Source organism: Diadema antillarum, unplaced genomic scaffold (genome assembly GCF_040938485.1).
Source record: "Diadema antillarum isolate AM-2024a unplaced genomic scaffold, OU_Dant_1.0 scf00000114, whole genome shotgun sequence".
Taxonomy (NCBI): Eukaryota; Metazoa; Echinodermata; class Echinoidea; order Diadematoida; family Diadematidae; genus Diadema; species Diadema antillarum.
The window spans coordinates 1,073,080-1,095,406 of record NW_027271003.1 but is presented as its reverse complement, the minus strand read 5'-3'; the positions used below and the strand labels follow the sequence as shown (position 1 = coordinate 1,095,406).

Here is a 22,327-nt window from a genome sequence, read left to right as displayed (position 1 = left end):
TTGTTCATCCACACCATTTATGTTTACAACGTGTTCCCAGTTACAAGTTCAAAGCATATTACAAAAATACTGTATGGAGGAGTCATCAAAGACACGTTGAAATCTGTTGTGATCTGTATTACTCTTACGACTGCATCTTATAACAGCAAATATCGGTAAATGGTCACTTATATCACATGTGAATATCCCTGAGACAACAATATTCTCTAACTTATTAATAAAAATATTATCGAGGAGTGAAGATGACTGTGTTGTTATTCTAGTGGGTTTTGAGATTACCGGAGAAAGTGAATATGACGAAAACATATCAATAAAGGAATCAGAAAACGACATAGATGAAAGTAAATTAATGTTGAAATCACCAGCCACACAGCAGTTTTTCTTTTCCCTCATAATCTTATGAAAAGGCAATTCTAGGGCATTCAGAAACTGGGAAATAGATGCAGCAGATGGCCTATATACAACCATTACAATAATATTTTCATTATGACAGCATATCTCAATACAAACTGTTTCAATGTTTTCATCAAATAATTCCAAATCTTGTCTTCGTTTAAATTTTAATTCACTACATATGTAAAAACCCACTCCTCCACCACGTTTATCATTACGTCTATTATCTATAAATACATAATTTGGTAGTAGGCAAGATGAGTATTCTTGTGGCTTAAGCCAAGTTTCTGATACAGCAATGAGTGAAAACCTATGTCTGAAAGTTTGTAAAAAAGTGTCCATATAATTAAAATTCTTCTTTATACTTCTACAATTAAAATGACATATCGATAAATAATAAGTCGTATCTAAATCATCCACAAGATTATCAAAGTCCATTGGAAGATAATAACTACAATCATGTTCAAAATATCCACTTTGAATATGCTGGTTGAAGTTACCATAACAGTTTGGGCATTGCACATTGCTATTATCCAGATTAAACTCAATTTGCCGATGACAAATAACACATTCATGTACAGACTTAAAAGACATTAAAACAATAACAAATCTAATATGTTAAAATAAAAGAAGCTAAAAAATATAAAAAAGCACAGGGTTTAAACAAAGGGTAATACAAAAGATGATGCCTGGAGAAATAGTACATATCATATTGCAGCTGTAATACTATAAAATCCGGTGTGGTGACAGTATATACTCATATGTAAATTTACAATTAAAAGAATTCTACCTGTAAAAGCTCAGCTGAGTTACATTCTATCCAGATCGCTCTTGTTGTGGATTTGCCTTCGCATCGTCTTTCCTCCAGATGTTTTGACAGAGACCAGGATTCTTCCGTCTACTGACCACGCAGCGAGAATGTGGCTGTCTCTTTTTTGGCTGGCAAGAAAGGCATCTTGAAGGAGCTTCCTGTTGATGTCTGTGAGGTCCTCACAGATGCTCACACCGGTACCCTTAAGTTTTCTGCGATTCCTCAGCAGCTGTTAACGATGCTTGTATGATGTCAGCTTCACGATGATTGCCCTTGGTCTAGCTGTTCCACGGCGTGTTGGTTGGGCGTCTCGATCGCGATAGATACGGTGACTGCGGTCAATATCTTCAGGTTTCAGGTCTACGTCGAGTTGTTGCTTGGCAATGCGGCATACAACGGTGTCTGTGCTCTCGTCGCTGGTTTCGGGGACTCCAAAGAATCTCACACAGTTTCTCCTGTTGGTTGAGCTGGGATTGGAGATTCCTGATCAGCTGTTGGTCTTTCTCTGCATCAGATTTCAGCTTGGCAGTTTCCTGCTGAACAGCTTTGACCTTTTGCTCAAGATCAAGGATCAGCCCATCTTGTTTCTCCACTCTTTCAAAGAGGTGCTGGAATTTGGTTTCCATCACCTGTGCAACTGCCTCCTTGATAGCTGTCAACACGTCTTCATCCTTCAGCGCAAATTACGTAAATTTACATATTACGTAACTGATATCAGATATTGGAGAACGGAAGCAGAATTTTTAATGCCTTGATGATTATGTAAACTCAAGTGTTGATGTTGTCTTGTCATGATGTTGTTTTATGTTTTTATTGTATAATTGTTTCATTTTTTAATGATCTGTGTAATGTTACTTTATGTTAAGTAGCCGTGTGGAAATAAAATATTGTTTGTCTTTGGGTTGAAAACCAGCCTGGCCATGACGAGGACGGTAGAGGGCGGTGTATCCCGTTCTACAGAAGAAGAATGTGATTGGGTGTGTGAAGGCGATGACCAGCACGATGAGGATATGATTCACTCCCGCTATCTCGTCACAGCAAAGGTGAATTAAAATCACATCTTGATTGTGAGAAGATTGAATTATATCACATCTTGATTGTGAGAAAATAGTATCTTTAACAGGGTACATATAGCTAATATAATGAGCTTGAATGCAAAAACAAAAACGCCATTTGTAAAAGTTTTAAAGTAAAGTCATGGTCAGATATACAGGAAATAAAAAATGAAATCGTATCAATTATATATTGCGCCCTCACATATTATCATTTTTAAAAGATATTATTGAATACGACAAGTATCCTAATCGTTTTCTCTTTGTTACAGCAGCATCTATCCCAATTCGTATAAAAACGTTGCCAATCAGGTTTTGCATTCAAACCTTATATACATATGTGTACATGATTAGGATAAGAAAATGCAGGGAAAAGACTAAGTTGCTGAAAAAATTTACAAAATGATAACTTGGATTAAAAAAAAAATGAAGTATTCATGAAAAATAACGAAAACCGAAGTTTAATATGAAGAGTATTCTTCAGTTTCATTTAGCATTGAACGGTATGGAAGACAACAATGTCTAAAACTTTATAACTGTATTCATACTGATGTGCTTAAAAAAGGTACCATACATGTTTGAATGTAGTAATAACGATAGAAATCGTATTGGGGTGAATCTCATATACATCACATGTCTGAATCGTATATCTTATATGTGTCACCTGATTTTTTTTTCTTATAACGACGTAGGCTATTTTGTCCTGTTTGCTTTCGATTTATCAATTCATGGATTTACTTGTTTCCTTGAATGTCATGGGTGATACAATAATACATTATCATTTTAGTTCCATTCGGTTACCAACAAGTTGTTATCAGATTATACAATTGCATGGCAACATGTGTCCGTCCTTGAACATTTACTACGTGTCACCTGTTATTTCTTTTACTATAGATGATAATAAACTGTATAATTCAATGATGCAAACTTTATGTTCATTTTTTTTTTCAACAGAATGTGCAAAGAAATCTGTGAAACTTGAAATGTGTGTCGTTGATAATTTATACATAACCAGCCAAACCAGAGACAACATCATGTTCATGTCTATGTGATCAGGTACTGAAAAGAGACATACAATCATAATTATACACTCTGCTAAAAAAAGTGGAGGTACTCACTAAAAAGACTAAGCTTACAGACCAAGCTAAGAGATTACAACTACAAAAAGTGCCGGAAACCGGGGAAATAAGAAATAGAACATAAATCTTGAAAAAGCGAAAGTGTGAAAAATATTGATATGGTCATAATGTTACAATTATGAATATTATGTTATATTCTTCTGATAAGATTTTTTATGCATTCCTCTTCTATGAACAGAACAAGAAATCCCTTGACAAATTGCCGAAGAAGTTGGAAAAGAATGAAGAATGTAAGGACACAGCTAAGGTGGTCCGCGTCACGGAAAGTCTCATGTTCATGGCCGTTGTTCAGATGACAACGGAGTGTGCTGAAGAAGTGAGAACCATGAACATTTTTCCTTCCTCTTTTTAATAATTGCTGCAAAAAGAAGCACAATGTGTCACCATTGAAGATTATCTTACTTGGAAAATCACGCAAATGTGAAATTGAGGCACGTTTTACGCCTAAAAGCCATAAGTTAGCATTGTTAATCTACCACGCAATCTTGCACAAATAGTTTTCATACAATACAATAGCAGGTAGGTTTCTATAGCAACCTTCTATAACTTGCGGGCAAGTTTTCATCCACTCCTGTGGAATTTCTTAAGCAAAGAGATATTTACACTGTTTTTTTTTTACTGACTGCTTGAGGATGTCTTGGGGTCGCTGGACCGAGGATATGAAACATAACATATTTGTTTAATATATAAGTTTTTGTCACATCAGGAGATCGCGTTTTTTTTTAATAGTTTCCATGTTTGTGGTAGGAGTGAATAGTTCATTGTCTTGCCCTACTTTATCGAAGTGAATCCATGTCAACGTACCACAATAAATTTCCTTATCTTTTATACCAAGCTAAAGCAATTGCCCCCCCCCTCGTCATATGGAACAACTTAGTTGTACCTTTTTCTTCTTTACCAATCTGATTTACATCTGAAGAGTTGTATTGTAAAATGAGGTAAGGTCCAGGTTTAAAGATATCAAAGTAAGTCCATCAACAAGGGATATTCTAGAAGTTATAGTTGAAAATATCCTGTATTTTCTTGTTATTTTCTTTTTTAACCAGCTTTAATCACAAATATCTCAAATTAACAAAAATACAGTTTTGCGATAAAACTCATCAACTGTTTAACCTTCAATTTTGCAAATTTCAAATCCATTCTTAAAACCCACCTTTTCTGTCTTTCTTGATTAAGATAAACATTCATTACCCCTTTTGTTAATCATTGTAATGTTGATTGTTATACTCTGATACTAGTTATTCATTTGTTTGTTTATATTTTGTATCTGAATTGTACAGCGCACAGAGAAGCGTGTGCTTATTATAGGCTTCACAAATATAGTATTATTATCATTATTATCACCATCATAATTATCATTATTATTATTATTACTACTACTACTACTACTACTACTACTACTACTATCATTATCATTATCACATATCGCCCTCCATTGCATGTCCGTCGTCGAACAGGTTCGAGAGTGGGGCTACGAAATCGAACGGAATTCCTACCACTTCACAGATGCGGTTAATGTAGAGTGGCATCTGGACCGCATTCGGAACACGGGTTCACCACTTTTAACCCCGCAAATCCCATTCCAAATCAGTGAGTACGTTTGCATTTTTCCTAAAAAATGACGTTAAAGGGATGGTACAGTATTGGTGGAGATGAGGATTGGGCTCTTAACTTTTTGCGAGATACCAAGAAACCACTTATTGCTTTACGTACAGACACCGACAGAGCACACCATTCTAGACGAGGAATTCAAAGTTTATTTTGATGAAAATCAGTTATGGAATGTCTGAGACATCCAAGAACAGAAAAAAAAAGCGATCGTAATAACTGGTGGATCCCACCTTTTATTAGGAATGCTGTGTTTCGGATATCTCAGCCATTTCAAAACCAATTTTCGTCAAATAAACATTGAATTTCTTTTGGAATTACACGCTCTTTCATCTTTCATAAGCGATTTCTCATTATCTCACCAAAGATTTTAGAAGCACAAAGTTAGGTCTCAGCCAAAACAAGTAATTCTTTTTTTTATTATCATTTGTATTTTTATCATTTTGTTGTTATTATTATTATCATTATTATTGACATGTCAACAATATTCTTGATATGTTTTTAATCGATGATACGTAGACATGACGATTATTGTTTCGTCTGATGCTGACTTGATTGGAATTGTTTTTTTTTTTTTGATAATTCAGATCGAAAGCCATGCAACCGACCCTAAATACGTCTTCAGTGTACAATAATCAAAATATCAGCAAGCTTAGATCTGTAATGCGAACGCTGAGACGACGTCTCCTTCCGGGTTGGGCAGTGGAAACAACTGTATCGCGCATGGTCATAACACTTTTGTTGATAATTCTTTATTCGAATTTCGTTCAATTTCATATCACAGAAACAGAAACGTTCAAAGAAATAAAAACAAAACATTATACAAAGACAAACTGCATTATACACAAACATTGTACAAAATAACGTCAATCTTACGCTATATAGAGACAACATGCAGTAACACAAAAACTGTGCAAACTAATGTCAAACTTACATTGTAACTCTTCTAACCAAGGAAACGAAATCCACTTTTATTTTTTCATACACATTCTCGCAAAAAGCCCGCAAAACGGGGACAAAATAGATTGTTTGCTCAAAACAAACGGGGCATATTTCATTGCTTCTCAAAAGAGAAAAAAAAAGAAATCGAGGCCATTTGCGAGAAAACACACACACACACACACACACACACACACACACACACACACACACACACACACACAAAAGGCCAACATGCACTCCTCACCCACCTCTATGCCTTCAGCCCTCATGTTTCAGGTTTTGTTCACACTTAAATAACGCTGACGTGTAAATTGCCATTTTTTTTAAATCATACAATAAAATACATCCTAATCATTAAGTGGAAATGATGTGGAAATGATAGAAGCAATAGACAGGAAAAACAATAACATCCCCCCCACACACGCACACACGCACACACACATATTGACCTAATAGCTTTGTTTTATATTGTTTGCGTCGTAGATCTAAATGTCTCTATTATACACGGAAGAGTACTTGGGTTAATGTGAAAGCATTCGTTACCATGGTGACAACACTGAGACTGAATGTGATCAATTTCGTAAGATTCCACCGGTGAGAGAAATCATTCTTCTTTACAGATGGTAATGACGGGGAAGGTGCCACAATCTTCGTTCTAGACACTGGGATTTATGCCGAGCACGAACAGTTTGCCAACACCATTGTGACTCATGTCCAGCTCCCCGCAGAGTCAACGTTATCTGGAGTAGGTTAACCTGTTCAACGAAGTTCGTTTGTGGTATATTTTGGATATTCACACGCAATAGTAAAATAATACGTCTACACACATGATTACATAGATATTGTTGATTGACAAGTTTAACATATAATAATACATACAACATGCAGTTTTCGAGCAACAACGATGAGGAGTGAAATGATATCCACGTACATTAAGGACTTGCAGGTAGCAAGCCGATAGTTAGTATTGATCTGGGCCACAGACAATAAGTTTGACCCTCGACCTTCAAGTTTTTACTACTGACCTTGCGGCCATTTTGAAAAGGATATAGTCAAACGCTGTAATGGACTTTTCGCCGACAAAGTATTAGTTACGACTAAAAAATGATGGAAGATGTTGGGTTATGCTATATTATTGGGTCTACTCTCTCGATTCATCGCATTCACTAACACCGCGTTATCTTTGATTATACACTGTATTGTTATGATGCGCAGTCAAACGAAGGCGATCCAAACGGTCACGGAACGCAAGTTGCAAGTGCCGCCGCTGGCAAGGACTACGGGGTCGCCAAGAAGGCCGAGTTGAAGAGCGTCCGAGTAGCTAATGAAAACGGCCAGGCCTTCACCGATGACTGCATCTTTGGTTAGTGAGACATCAAAAACAATTAAATGTGGTCCATGGAAGGGAGTTCTGTATTTGAAAGTCTACAGGTGAATTTGTCGACGTTTTTATCCGTTGACAAAAATCTGACAGCAAAAAAAAAAGTTTGGTGTTGTTGTGGATTTTTATATTGGAACCACTGCATGACTGGCAACTGACTGGAACTGATAAAACAAATGTTTTTACCTCTCCCAATATCACCAAAAATGGAAATGTCTTCCTTGGCGGTCATATAGTTGTTTTGTTTTGTTTTGTTTTGTTTCTTAGATTTCTAATTCACAGCCTAATATTAATGTTCTTGCTTATGTCTACTCTTCTGCTGTGCTCCAAATAATTCTCCTGCGAACGATTGACGACAGCAGTCTGTCAGTGGTCATTTATGAATTTGACACTATTGACCAAAACTGAATTGAGAGCTGAATAACTCAGAGGTAATCACAAGACACGCAAAAAACAAAAAGGAAAACAACAACAAAAGCCTCAACTCTTGAATTCTCATGAAAAGGAAATAGATTAAATTTTATACCCCTTTGTCGTATTTAAGACAGGGTGACTCCCACTAGCTGATCACAAGTACAGTTGCCTCGAGTTTTCATATTTTCCATATTTTCATACATAAATGTGCATTATATCAACAAGCATAGGTTCAAGCATATTTATAATAGAGAATTAAATGTCACGCAAGTGTCCTGTCATATCATGAATGTTAGCCACCAATCATCTAAATTCCTCTACAGAAATCATACTTTAATCATCAATCAAGTTTTTACAACTTTAAAATGACTGCATGTCCGTCCTTGCGAAAAAGACAATACCCTACGAGATTAGAGTATTGGTACACCGTGATATGAGTAGTGATATTACGACAGAAATATACAGCACCAGTGATAAACATCAGTCACCATCGCTCAACAAATGCAGTCGAAACTATGTCTACATTTATATACACTGTATATATTTCTGTATCTGCATAATATCATACATATCTCTCATACATACATCTATATTATCTAGGCCTACTTGCTGTTCTGTATACTTCTCAGGTTTTGACGCCGTCATGGCCTCGACTCCCAGCGACAAGTGCGTGGTGACATTCTCGTTGTCTGGGGGTCAGTCGGTGACGTTAGAGAGCGCTATCAACGAACTCCTCGACCAAACCGATTGCATCGTGGTCGTCAGCGCCGGGAACGACAATACAGACGCCTGCTCGTTCACACCCGCCAGAATGTCGCGGGTAACCTTTACCAACAACTTTGTAACCTTTATCATGTTAAAGGGATGGAATAGTTCTGGTTGAGATGATGCTGCAGGTTGCCAACGTTTTTCGTTTTTTATGATGATTTTTAGAGATAATGAGAAACCTGTTATGAATTTAATGTGATAATAGAGCATGTGTAAATTTTATTTGATTAAAATTAATTTTGAAATGATTGGGATATCCAAAACACAGCAATCCTAATAAAAAGTGTGACCCACCTTTTATAAGGATTGTTTTATTTCGTTTTACGATATCTCAACCATTTCAAACCCGATATTTTCATCAAATAAACTTTGAATTCCTCTCAGAATCGTATGTTCTTCGACATTTCATAAAGATAAATCATTAATGATTGAATGATATCAGAAAAAGAATATAAAAACCTCTACAGTATCTGCAGGACAAAAGCATAGCATGTTGCGTAGAAAGAAAATATCAAGAATATTTCGTGGAAGGACCACCCGTAGTGGCTCTTCTCACGAGATAAGGCAATCTTTTCAGTTTTTTTTTTTCTCTCAGATTGTAAGACTACAATGAAGTATTGAATGATAATCGAATCGTGAAGAGTTAGGATTGTCAAAGTAACATTTTTAGTGAGCTCGACCCACGATTTAACGAGATTTGCAGTCATTGACATAACACTATTATACTACTATTACTACTACTGCTAATGATAATATACAATTTTATTATATACAATGTATATGTATTGGCAGCAATATGTACAATGTATAGATTATATATATTATATAATTATATATATGTATATGATTTTATTATATACAATGTATATGTATTGGCAGCAATATGTACAATGTATAGATTATATATATTATATAATTATATATATATATATATATATATATATATATAGCAATAATAATGTCACAATAGAGGAATGCATTAAATGCCAATTGCCTTGATTTTGATTCAAACTCCGAATTTTCGGGGGCCTCCCCCTTCGTCAGGGATGACAGTGCTAATGAATTTTCACATATACATATTTTTTTGTTATTTAAATATATGTATACTGACATCAAAGGACTTAACCACAACATGGAGGGGCGGTGCAAGGACAGTAAATCTATTGACAGCAAATCTTGCACATTTCGCCCGAAAGCTTGATGATTAAAGGCGTGCTACCCAACACCAGCCACGTCTATATGTGCAAGATTTGCTGTCAATATGTATATATGTGTGGAAGAGGTGTAATATTGCCAGCTTTTCTCTGTAACGACTTTACGTCAGGTCATTACCGTCGGGGCATCACGAATAAAGGATGATGTAGACCGGAAGGCAGGCTTTTCGAACTACGGTGGGTGCGTCGACATCTACGCTCCAGGCCACAAGATGTTTCTAGCCGACAAGTCAGGACCAACGGCTACGGTCAAGACCAGCGGGACGTCGTTTTCAGCGCCACTTGTGGCAGGTAAATCGAAGTTTAAAAGCCTCTGCACATCGACCACGGTAATGGCAACGGTCCGGGTTTTTTTTTTTGCTATGGTGCGCCGTAAGGAGCCATGTCTGGTTCTGTGATAACATCACTTCCCGGCTAACAATTTTCTTGGAAATATGATTACTCAGTATCTTCAGCTGGAGATTGTCTTGCTCTTGAATTTGACATGGGAATAAGATTTTGGGTGATTTTGTACCAAATTATTATAATCCTTTTGGCGCACCATAGCAAATAACCGGACTGTTGCCGTTACCGTGCTCGGTGTGCCGAGGCCTTTACACTGACACCTCACACCGGTGTAAATCAATAACTTTATTGTATGTTCTTGTATGTATAACACTGTTTAATTATTTCTCTCGCACTCATTCTCACTCTTGACGCATACACTCACGCACACACACACACACACACACACACATACCCCGCAGTTTTTGCTTCACCCTCTATACCCCGTCTTAAATCTTTTTTTTTTCGCGTGTGCCGCGCATTTTAACAGATATATATAGGTCTTATATAATCTCCTGCTGTTTCTACCATTTGCAGTGCAATCAATTATTGAAAGGCTCATCTGTTCGTCATGGTCCAGAGACTGAAATGCATGTTACTTTTACATATTGATATCAACTTTTAGTATTGTTCAGTGAAATGGGTTGCAAACAAAATGACAAAATGATCGTGCAATAATCATGCAAGAGCTCGAAGTTGTAACGCACATTAATGTTGTATGGTATGGCCCTATATACTGTATTGTTAATCAAAATGACCCATATTCCCGAGATGGCGCATTTTGTCCCTTTTTTGACGAGGGAGTCAGGGGCGCTAACACTCGTTTTTACGGCTCGGGGTCCAAAGTCAAAGGTCAAAATCCAAATTTAAGTCTTTCTCCAAATGTTGGAAATAGCTTGTGGTACCTGCACGTCTTTCCTGACGATAATTCTCTTGAGAAGCTTTTGGTCGTGGGAAAAAATGTTATTGGTCAAAGGTCAGGCCAAAATGCTGAAATTGCTCGATATAATGTGCTGCTGATTTTTCTCTAAACCCTCGAATCGACTAACTTCATACTTATTTATTAAAGTTGGTCTATAGACTATACATGAACCACCACACAATGGTTCTGTATTAAAAGATTTGATACAAGTGGTGAAAGGTCTCTCCAAACATGCAAAACTGTCGTCAAACATTGTCCAGGTGTAATGTAGACCTATTGGGAGAAGTAGTCCCATACGTGCGGAAAGCCGGAGGCATATCAGAAGCCACAGCGATATTTCTGTTTCTTCTTTTCTTGTGTAGTCTAGTTTTAACTTTTGAATGAGTGGACAAGCATTATTGAATAAACTTTCGTTGCAAAGACATATAATGTTAGAATATTGGGCTCTGTGTCTTTCAAATCATTTAGTTATATTTCAATGATAATCCAATCTCAGTCTCTTTATTCATTTAAACATAAACTTAAACTAGTTTTTCTGAATTCATATCTATAGCTATTCTTCAATCCTCCTCGATATTCTCTGTTCATACTTCACATTACTGACATTATCGATTATGTAACATGTGCCTCGCTCGTGATTTCTGTATTATCTCCTGAACTTCCTTTGTACACATTTGGTATCTCTGCTATTGTACACTGCATCTGACTTGTACCTCGCTCGGGTGATCACGCAACACTCAAGAAGTCTGTGCCGCGGACATTGTTTTCATTGTTTTCTTTTTTCTTTTTCTTTTTACTTTTTGGCGTTTATATTTCTCCAATTCAGAAATTGTCATTCCTTTAATTACATACCCAAGTAAGAAATAATCTCACATCCGCATCTGGGAATCTACACCCTACAAGCAATGCTTCTATGTAGATTCCTCATATTTCACATGTTTTATTGTCTTATAAGCTGTACGTGACAATTCATCCAGGCTTTTGTATTGTGATGTTTATGTTTTATGTATTTGTTGAAATGTGGAATATGGAACAATAAAAAACAAAAAAACAAACAAAAAAGAAATGATCACACAATAGGTTGTAATATTATGTTTACGTGTAATTCTACCATTTCCACCAGGGGCTGCAGCCGTATTGCTAAGCAATGGTGTTCCACGAAATGATATAAAGCAAACATTGCTGGACCTGGCTCTCGCGAATGAATTGGTTGGACTACCCTCTGGCTCGAACAACTTACTGCTGAACGTTGCGGACCTGCCTGTCGTGTCTCGGCGATGATGGCGCTACCATACGGAAAGCTCGACGAGACCCCGACACCGTAATGAGACTCTTCAGAAAGCACGCGGGAGACACTGGAAGTCTGCTGCTAAGACCGTAGCCCACTCTGTACAGTCCAATCTGCGGCTCATTCGACATAATCTCACCATGACCACGACCATGACAAATGACAATTTCATCTTTGATGTCTTATTCTTGATCATATTTATGTCTGTCTTCGGAGTTGGGTATTTCACTTTCGCTATTCGCTTTTTCATGCTTAATTTGATATGACGCCATATACAGTAACAAATGTTGATTGTCATAAATTTCTTGTTTGAACGTGAATATTAATGTCAATCATTAAGTGTTATCTGACCTTGGGAATGACTAATAATATCGTTTCAATTGAATAATAAATCTACGGCTTATCATGTCACTACTGTAAAGTAAAACACAAAATGAGTAACCTTTGCTAGCCAGCATATCATATATAAATATTATGATAAATAAATCACTTTGCGGAGCAAGCTCGTTCTGCAGACTTAAAATCGTGATGAGCTAAAAGTTCATGATTTACTCAGTATACCTACAGCAGTTATCTCATACTAGTCATACATATATTAACTGTACCTCCAGATGTTTAAAGAAAATGCGCTCCCAGGGAATATCAATACCATAAAGCCCTGCTGAAAAGAACACAGTGTCCCACGGTGTGAGAAACACAGTGTAAACACAGTGTAAACACAGTGTGAACACAATGTAAACACACTGTGAACACACTGTGAAATCTCTTCACGCTGTAAAATTTGAGCGTTTTAACAGTGTGAACACATTGTGAATCATCAATTCACAGTGTGACACAAAACATTACCATAAGATCATTCTTTGAAAACCAATCACAGTGTGACATCATCTCCACACAGTTAAATTCGAGCGTTTTCATATAGTCGACTATGTTACCAAACTTTGAACACACTGTGGGACACTGCGTTTTTCTAGTGGGGAGGGGTGGTTGTGGATTTGGTGAGGATTAAGCTTTTAACTTTTTTTCGAGATTCTTAGAAAACAATTAAAGAATAATTGTCAAAGAGCATTCAATTCTTAGAGGAATTCAAAGTTTATCTGAGGCAAAATCGGTTTTGAAATGGCTTAGACATCCAAAATATAAGCAAAACAAAGCGATCCTAATAAGAGTGAGTCCCACCTCATTATTAGGATCACTTTGTTTTGGATATCACAGACATTTCAAAACCAATTTTCATCAAATTCATCATCTTTCAATTCCTTGATAGAATTACGCTGTTTCAAATTTCATAAGATGTTTCTCGTTGTCTCAAAGAATCATCACTGAAATCTGAAGCCTCATCTCTACTAAAATTATACCAACCCTTATTGTTCTCGGTATTCTCTTTATATACTATTTCAAGATTGGAGAGGAAAAAACAGCTAGAGCAGTATTGACCGTATTTTTTCAAGACAATATAAGAAACATACAAAGGTAGAAAAAGCAATATGCCGATGTAAACGTGGTCTGTTGATCACTTGATATGTATTCATGCATACTTCAATGAAGTTGCTCTGTTAGTTTAACTAATGCCTAATCGATTTTCTGCAAATTCAGCTTACCATGTACTAACAGACCTTTTCTATATTCTACAGTTTTGTCGTTCGCTCTATTTTCTGTGAGTTAAATCGGTCTTGCAATTTGTGACGTGAAAAAAAAAAAAAGCTACTGGAATCTTATTTGAAAATCGCAAGTCAAAGAGCGGATGAATTCTACTGTTAGATTTAATGTCCCTGGTAGAAAAAAAATCGAAGTACATTACTTCTAGGAAGATTGTCCCACCCACGCAAGAAAATAGAAGACAGTGTTTTTTCTTCTTTGTTGAGTACACACAGAGCCAATTTGGGTCCAAATTTGATAGAACCTATTGCGTTGCCCTTTGCCATTTACAGATGAATTATTGGACAATTCAGCGAACACGGGCCTGCTTTTATTCTCGCTTTCCGTTCAGAGTATAAGAGAAATAATTACACATAATAATGCACACCCACATCCACACTAATCCAGTGGTGGAACCAGGAATTCCGTAAAGGGGAGGCACCTTTACAAAATTAAAGACGGGCGAACGCCCCCCCCCCCATTTTTTCCTTTTTATTTCTTCTGTTTTAACAGAAAAATAAAGATGGGCGCGCATCCGGTGCGCCTCCTCTGGATTCGCCATGCACTGCTAATTGCTCACTGTCTTGTTGTTTCTTGGTTGAATTGCTCTATGGAACCTCCTGTACACATTTGAGTTCACTTCAATGTTAATCGTGGAAAAATGAGCAAAGAAAATGGGATTCCATCGAGATTGAATCCCATTTTCTTCGCACATTTTCCCACTAATAAATATTATTCATTTCTGGTCAGTTTCTCTCTGTTTGCATTTGTTAAAATGTTAATCCTTACCACATCCTCGACAACATCAAATAATTTTTGTTTTGTTACATACTCCCTCTGAATATTCTAAGTTTTGTCAAATGTTTAAATCAAATCAAATGGCATTTAAAACATGTCTTAAGATCAAGTGTTACTTTGGAATGACAGGAAATTATTGCTGATATGAACCTCGTATGGATGGAATATATTTTGTGAATCAAATTCATGCATTAAAGTCTGCCTTCATCATTCGCTTTAAACAAGGTGTTGCGTTGCGCTATCCTTTCGGAGTCGATTTTGGATGATGTTTTTGTTTTCATTCAGCACTCAGTTAAGGTGGATTAAAGTGGTAGAAAACAAGCCTGTCATACAACCAAGGACAAGCTAAAAGGCTGAAGTCAGGCACACACACACACACACAGACACACACACACATACACACACACATACACCACACACACACACACACACACACACACCTCTCTTTCTGATCTCTCCCTCGATCAAACCTTGATACTATCTTCCAGTACGCATCGAATACGAAGTCGAGAAACACATCCAATGAAAAACACGGAACGAAAAAGGAGAATCATTAACTGTTTAAAAGAAGAAGAAGAAAAAAAAGAATATTTTCAGCTAAAAACTCATTCCTGTCTCAGAAGGCAATATTTCAGCGCATCGGCAGTTTCGGAAATATTGTTAGGTTCTTTAAAATCGCAAAAAAATAAAAGCGCCACAAACTATACCGCGCTTACAGTCTAAGATCGACGACAATTTTAAGGTTCTCTGACATACAATGCATGTTGATTTGTCTTGATTTATGATAACTTCAACATCACTTTTGCGGTGAAACGAATATTTGGAAACATTCCATATATTTTTAACTAACTTTTCTTTCATTTTTCTTCAGATTACTTGGATACGCCCACAAAAAAAAAAATCCTTCCAAACCAATATTTTTGTTGTGACCTGATCTGTCAATCATCGCTAAAGTACTGAAATGTTTAACAAAAGACATCGAAATGCGCCTTCCACTCGACTCGGCATAACTTGCATGTTTCTGTGATGTTTATGTGACTAACAAAATACATGGCGAGGGAACATGCAAGCAAGGAGGTTCGAGAAATGGAGTCACAACAGTCTTATTCGCTTTGATCCCATGCTCGAAGCCGCCACTCAAAAATATTTGAAGTATAGATCAAACTGGATCTGCCCCCCCCCCCCCCCCCCCCCCCAGGAAGAAAATGAATTCACGTCTCATTGCATAATGACCAGCCACTGTCCAAAGAAGATAAGATGTCTTTATGATGTCTTTATGATGGTAATTACTTTTCGCTATCCCTACTTACAAACAATGGGCGGTAGACAATGGTAAAGGCACGGGGGTGCGCGAATAGAAATTGCGCAAATAGATATCAAAATTACTCGACCGTACATGTCTGTACACTAATCTGACATATCAAATTATAAAGAACTATACCTGAAGATGATACCTTAGTTCCATTTGTCGGAAATAATCAGAGAAGTGATAAAACCGGCTTTCCATGAGGGTATAATTTCAAACACTTTCACAAAATACAGCTCAGATTGACACTTTTGCACATATTTTCGAACGGAATTGACTTTTGTTTCATATACTGTATCATTAGGTGAAATTTCATTGCATTTTATTTTGATATATAAACGCGCAGCATATACCCGCTATCATGTTAGCTTTAAAAATGAATCTTCAGATTGCTCAGAAAGATGGGGGCTTCAAGCATTGAACATCAAAGGCACAAATACACCTGTGGAATTCTTCTGTCCATCCATAGAAAACTGACAGCTGATTGAATAATTATAGTCAGTTGTAACTCCATCTCTTGAACCTCCTTGATGCAAGGTATGTTCGCATTCGGGGAGGGTTCATTCCACTGTCTTTTGTTAATCATATTAGTACTTAAACAATGAGTGACGGATGAGTTCACAACAGGAATAGTGGTTTGGAAGGATTTTTCTTTTTGTGGGCGTATCCAAGTAATCTGAAGAAAAATGTAGAAAAATAGTTAAAAATATATGGAATGTTTCTAGACTTGTATTTGTTTCACCGCAAAAGTGGTGTTGAGGGTAACATAAATCAACACAAATCAACATGCATTTGTATGTCAGAGAACCTTGAAGATGAAACGTCGATTGACAAGGGAAAGAAGAGCCAGATGGCAACGAGAGAGAGAGAGAGAGAGAGAATTGGAGGGAGAGAGGGAGAGAGAGGGAGAGAGAGAGAGAGAGAGGGGGGGGGGGAGGGAGATAGGAAAGAAGGCAATGAAGAGAGATAATGTTTCAACATTAGAAGAGAATATTACATTTTACTAACCTTTGTCAATCATTTTAGTATCTACTTAATAGTACAGCAGTAACCACTTCTTAAATCAAGCGTCAAGTATGCCTGGATTAATGCGTCCATTTATTTAACGCGATACAATACACGTGTATGTGCAGATGACTGCCGTTAATTTCGATAATAACGAGCATGTTCTCTCGAAGACGATGCAAGAATGGTTACATTGAATGCAGTGCTGGTGAATGAATGAGTTTAAGGGAGGTGGAACATCTCCCTGGTTACACGGCCTCGTCTTACTCCACGTGGTGAGTGGGGAAATTAAACGTGACGCTGCCATTGCCTTATGATATCATTACAGTCTAACGACAGCTAACAATAATGCGCGTCTTGTAGTTTGATAGCTTTAATTGGCAGCTCGTGTGGTCAGAAATAAAATAAATATAGAAATAAAAAACAACAACACATACCTCACAGCTTACACACAACATTATTGTCAAGATAGGGCCTACTGATAGTAAGTGTTGATCCGCTCGGGTTCAGCACGTTAAATTGAATACCGTTTTATGAATTTAGTTCAGGCTACGCTACGTTCATTCAAGGGGGCATATTGTGCATTGAGGGATCGTGCTCAAGTATCCAACGATACCGTATCCACTGAGACATAAGCTTACATGCAACATCACTGCCAACATACAAAGTGGCTGCTCGCAATATAGACAGAATCCCGCTTTTATCATTCAGATTACACAGCGTTCATTCAAGCATAGGCATGTGCATGCCATGTAGCGATCGTGCATAAGTATCGGTACTTTTACATTTATAAGCATTAACTATTCAAAATTTGAACACAGGACCCTCTGCTCAGGCAAACTAGACAACGATGAAGATAGTAATACATGTAGTAAATCTGCGGTGAGAGTGCCGTTGCAATACATATCTATAGAGTCATCAGCATCCCAACTCTATAGTTAAACATATTATGCCTCCAAAATTAGATGTTTCGTTACACCTTTCGTTCTATGTGATGTCATGAAAACGACCTTAAAAGTGGAAATCCACTCTGAAAAGTTGTTTGCATTAGATATTAAAAAACCCCAGAAAATTGGAGGAGCAGAATGGTGAGTTTCAGCAAGTTCTGATGAAAACTGAGAAAGTCATGATTTCTTGAAGATGTGATAAATCTTACATAAATTGGCAATTCTGTGATGTCACCTGCTGCGTCATCCCCCATTTGCTCTGATCTATGAAATAAATGAAAAATCATTTCTTCATAGAGTAAAATTCTAATTGTACATGCTCCCTTGATTAAATAACTGCAATTTTTTTTTTCGGTATGATCCTATAGTGTGAAATATATGGATAAATACATTCCTTCATCAATAACAAAGAAAAGATATATATTTTGTGGAATTCTACACACGCGCGACAAAGGGTAAATGTGAAAGGAGCTCATGCGCTACATCACTGAGTCGCCAATTTGTGTGTGATTGATCGTAACTTCAAAAAGTCATAACTTTCACAGTTTTGATCAGAATATGCTCAAATTTTCCGTAGGCTTGAATGCTCCACTCATATTTTGTTTCTATCCACACATGCTATTTTTCGAAATCGATTATTGTTCCCATTCAAAGAGCACGCACAATTAATCCAAGGCTTAGTTAGAGTCCCTTGCTCGTCATTATGCGGGAAAAATTAGAATTGCATTTATTTAGTGGCGATCGTCAAATACAACAAACAACAAAAATATGACAAGTGCTATCCATCAAACTTTATTAATTTCAGTCAGCTATTATGACTGGGAAACCAATCCACTCATTCGGAATGCTATTATGATTGAATTGAATGATTTATGAAGGAGCTGTCGACGTATTTGCTTCAAATGGGTTCCACACCCGCTGCCTGTATTATTCCATATTATTTTGGTGGCAGTTGAATGAAATGAAATGACACAGTGTGACCTTCCGTAGCAAGGGCAATCAACTAAAGTGGCCACCTAATCAGGCGTAAAACCGAACACTCTCCATAATATGATAGGGAATTGCTCGAGTAACGCTTCCATATGTTCTTTTGGAAAAATCAAATCAAAGAGCTAAATTGAATTGAATTGAATTGAATATTTTATGGCAACGTTTTTTAGTTTTTCATGAAGTTGTTGAACAAGTCTCTATATTTTATTCAGAAAACATTCCGCTAACCTCTAGCAGGAGGCAACTATTAAGTTGACTTTTAATATCTTTCCAAACAAGAAGTAAAACAAATTCAATCCTGTACCACCACCACCACCACCACCACTACTACTACGACTACTACTACTATACTACTCAACTACTGCTACTACTGCTACTGCTGCTGCTGCTGCTGCTACTACTACTACTACCACTACTACTGCTACTCCTACTACTACTACTGCTAATACTACTACTACTACTACTACTACTACTACTATGTACCACTAGGCCATTATTGCATGTACTTTGTGAAAGCAACGAATCAGAGGGGATGTGGACGCTGATTCGTAAAGGGAATTCAACAAAAAAAAAATGCTAAAACCTGACGGCTTTGCAATTTTATTTTACATAAAGTGAACCTGTCTGAAAAGGGGACCTATCATCTTGCTAAATTTGAAAATTTACGAAGGGGTAATTTCTAGAGATTGAAAAAGAAAATCGTCGTGGGATCTTTGAACCTTACTTTCTTGTGAAAGATAATTAAGATTGTGTCACAACTTGCATCACTGTATGAAATAACGTCTTTTTATGATTTACAACATTACAGTGCTTTAACATGACAAGGAAATGGAAGTCCGCATACGACAGTCATTATGCTTAAATGGTCGGAAACGTAAACTCGTTTGATGAGTAAAAGTAAATAATTCATTCTTTTGACAACATGACGTAAGCGTAAAAATTGTGACGCGAGCGCCACTAAAGTTTGATTGCACAAGACCTGAAGTTTTCCGCATGAATTTGATGTATTCATCATGTTCAGTATGTCTAGCTATGAGAATTTTATTGATAACATGTTTTTACAGCATGGTGCCTAGATGACGTCATGGCTGGATAACATCACCGATGACAATATTTTATAGGCAAGCGCAATTATAGTGGACGAAGGGCTAGTGAAAATGTTTTGGGTTGATCATAGCTTAATGACGAATGGTGGCGTCTAGATGTGTTAGAGAAAAAGAAAATAATATTCTGACGAAAACTAGAGGAGACATGTACGTAAAACACATCGTCTTGGAGATGATAGGAGACATGGATCCTTAATTGTCAGCCACCTCAACCATGAGAAGGATATACAGATGGGGAGATTTTAAACATCCACACTGTGAATTTGCCCCAAACTTAGGCACCTGGAAAGACCAAGAAATTCCACCAGTTTTTTGCGCATGTCGGTCTGTAGGGATGCGTACAGGATAGGATTGATACAACTGCCTAACCAGTAGATAACTGTGCAGGCTGTGTAAGCTTCTGGCGGGAACAAAGTGTCGGCAAAGGCTATGGTCAGGATGAAAATTGGTCCGTAGCAGACGAAGAAAACGAAGAACATTAAAGCGCATATTTTACTGAGCAACACCTCCTGCCGTGAAATACCGACTTGCTTCGCCTTTCTGCGAGCCCGCGACTTCCGCTGTTGAGTGTCGTTGCTTGAATTAGAGCGCGACGTCGATGTCGTCTGCGCCATGATGCTCTCGTCTGTTTTATCAACCAATGTCTCACGGTCACGATGGGAAAACTCGCTGTACGCCGAAGTTGGCTCGGCGTAGGTTGATAAGTGTTCACCCGCCATGCTATTTGGTAAAGTTCGAGTTGCTGCGCTGGCGCCACTTTGTGCATGTTCAGTTTGTATTTTTCGCGAACTCGTCACAACCGTGCAAATGATGCGGGCGTAACTGTAAACAGCGATCAGCAGAGTTATCAAAAGTCCACCAAGTACCGACGCGTTGTAGGTCACTTTGGCAACCGATGAACCTTGCTCGACAATGCATCGTCCGTAGGACGGTATGAAGCGAGTTTTTGTCCATCCCATTCCTGATTTCAATATTTCGAGTCCTACTGGGATCGTCCATGCACACAAAATCATCAAGGCAACAGACTTCCTGCTACGCAGGTACACATTATGGCGATGCACCACGCAGAAATACCTGTACAGTCCGAGCATGGCAATGTTATTGGTCGTGACACCCACACAAATGAAGGAAAGTCTGGCAGTGACATGACAATACATCTCGGAATACCGCCACTCGTTGGTCAAGTACGAGTCCATTTGGAATGGGACCACGGTTGTAAGTAGGAGAACTCCCGACACTGCAAGGCTGACGATGAAAACATTGGTGCGCGAGCGCAGACTAGATGTGAGGAGAATGCAGAGGGCCACCGCTGCGTTGCAGATGACACCAGCGAGTACGCACGGTACCGCGACGCTGATAATAACGGTCACTAAGAGACTGGCCATTACTACTGAATTTTCAAATATCCAAATTAGTTGGTTATGACCGCATTTTGGGTTCTCTCACTACCCGGAATACTAGTTAACACAGCTTCGCCTACAATGTCTTCGTCACCATAAGATGGCTAAGATGACTGAGGTAACGGATAGGCAAAACTTGACGTGCAGTCATGCCTCGACAAGCAAAGCATTCGCTATAAGTACAAGTGGTATAACGATCTTAGCGATTGCAAGAGTCATGTTCTTGTACTAATCATAATGACATAACGTACATTAAGTCAAAACGCCCGCAGTCTTAGATCAACAACCAGCAGGAATATTTGAGTTTGAACCCGCCTAAAAGGGCTTCCCTTTTCTCAGTCAGAAACTTAAATCTACAGAGACGAGACATATTTCTAATATGTAATGTACAGCGGAGCAAAGAAATCAGCCACATTCAAGCTCACCAGCGGTTTTCCCTCTTGAAATATACACTAAATATCTGAAATAAGGAAGATTGACGTCGAATTGGAGTCTACATGCTCAGCAATCACTTTCCACAAGTAGTCATCAAACCCAGACGATCCCTGGGCAAACAACAGACGTCATATATGGCCAGGGTAGGGTAGGAAATATCCTCATGCCTTGTCAAAGTAATACCTCGCATATGAAATCCGTATCACAATCAACGCTTAGATTAAAACGAGGGCGTTATTTTCGTCACGTGGAGAGCTTTGCTTCGGCAGCGTTTTAATTACGCAAACCAATATAAAATGAGATCAATTGCAGCCAGAAATCTCTGTCTTGACAGCAACAGAATGTAAATTCAACACATTTTGTGCAGACGATACTCCAGCTTCACATTAATGTGTTTTGTTTGTTTGTATGTTGGTTTGTTTTTTGTTTGTTTTTAGTGGGAAAGG

General features: G+C 37.7%; 2 protein-coding genes across 2 annotated transcripts; one reads left to right on the top strand and one right to left on the bottom strand.

Annotated features, from left to right (window-relative positions):
* Positions 1 to 2,124: 2,124 nt before the first annotated feature.
* Positions 2,125 to 12,249, top strand: LOC139719710 (uncharacterized). Its single transcript, XM_071631105.1, has 8 exons — positions 2,125 to 2,247; positions 3,574 to 3,711; positions 4,853 to 4,985; positions 6,566 to 6,690; positions 7,161 to 7,308; positions 8,370 to 8,560; positions 9,833 to 10,013; positions 12,092 to 12,249. The coding sequence occupies exons 1-8, from the start codon at positions 2,125 to 2,127 to the stop codon at positions 12,247 to 12,249; spliced, it is 1,197 nt and encodes a 398-aa protein (XP_071487206.1).
* An 8,039-nt stretch (positions 12,250 to 20,288) lies between these two features.
* On the bottom strand, positions 20,289 to 21,431 carry LOC139719709 (G-protein coupled receptor 84-like). Its single transcript, XM_071631104.1, has one exon. It carries the CDS (start codon positions 21,429 to 21,431, stop codon positions 20,289 to 20,291), a length of 1,143 nt encoding a protein of 380 aa, XP_071487205.1.
* Positions 21,432 to 22,327: the final 896 nt, after the last annotated feature.

Excerpts from the sequence above, each read along its gene's own strand:
- LOC139719710 (XM_071631105.1), top strand. The coding sequence starts at position 2,125 with ATGACGAGGACGGTAGAGGGCGGTGTATCCCGTTCTACAGAAGAAGAA. Across the intron at positions 3,712-4,852 it reads CAACGGAGTGTGCTGAAGAA|GTTCGAGAGTGGGGCTACGA; the intron begins GTGAGAACCATG and ends GTCGTCGAACAG. Across the intron at positions 8,561-9,832 it reads CACCCGCCAGAATGTCGCGG|GTCATTACCGTCGGGGCATC; the intron begins GTAACCTTTACC and ends ACTTTACGTCAG.
- LOC139719709 (XM_071631104.1), bottom strand. The coding sequence starts at position 21,431 with ATGGCCAGTCTCTTAGTGACCGTTATTATCAGCGTCGCGGTACCGTGC.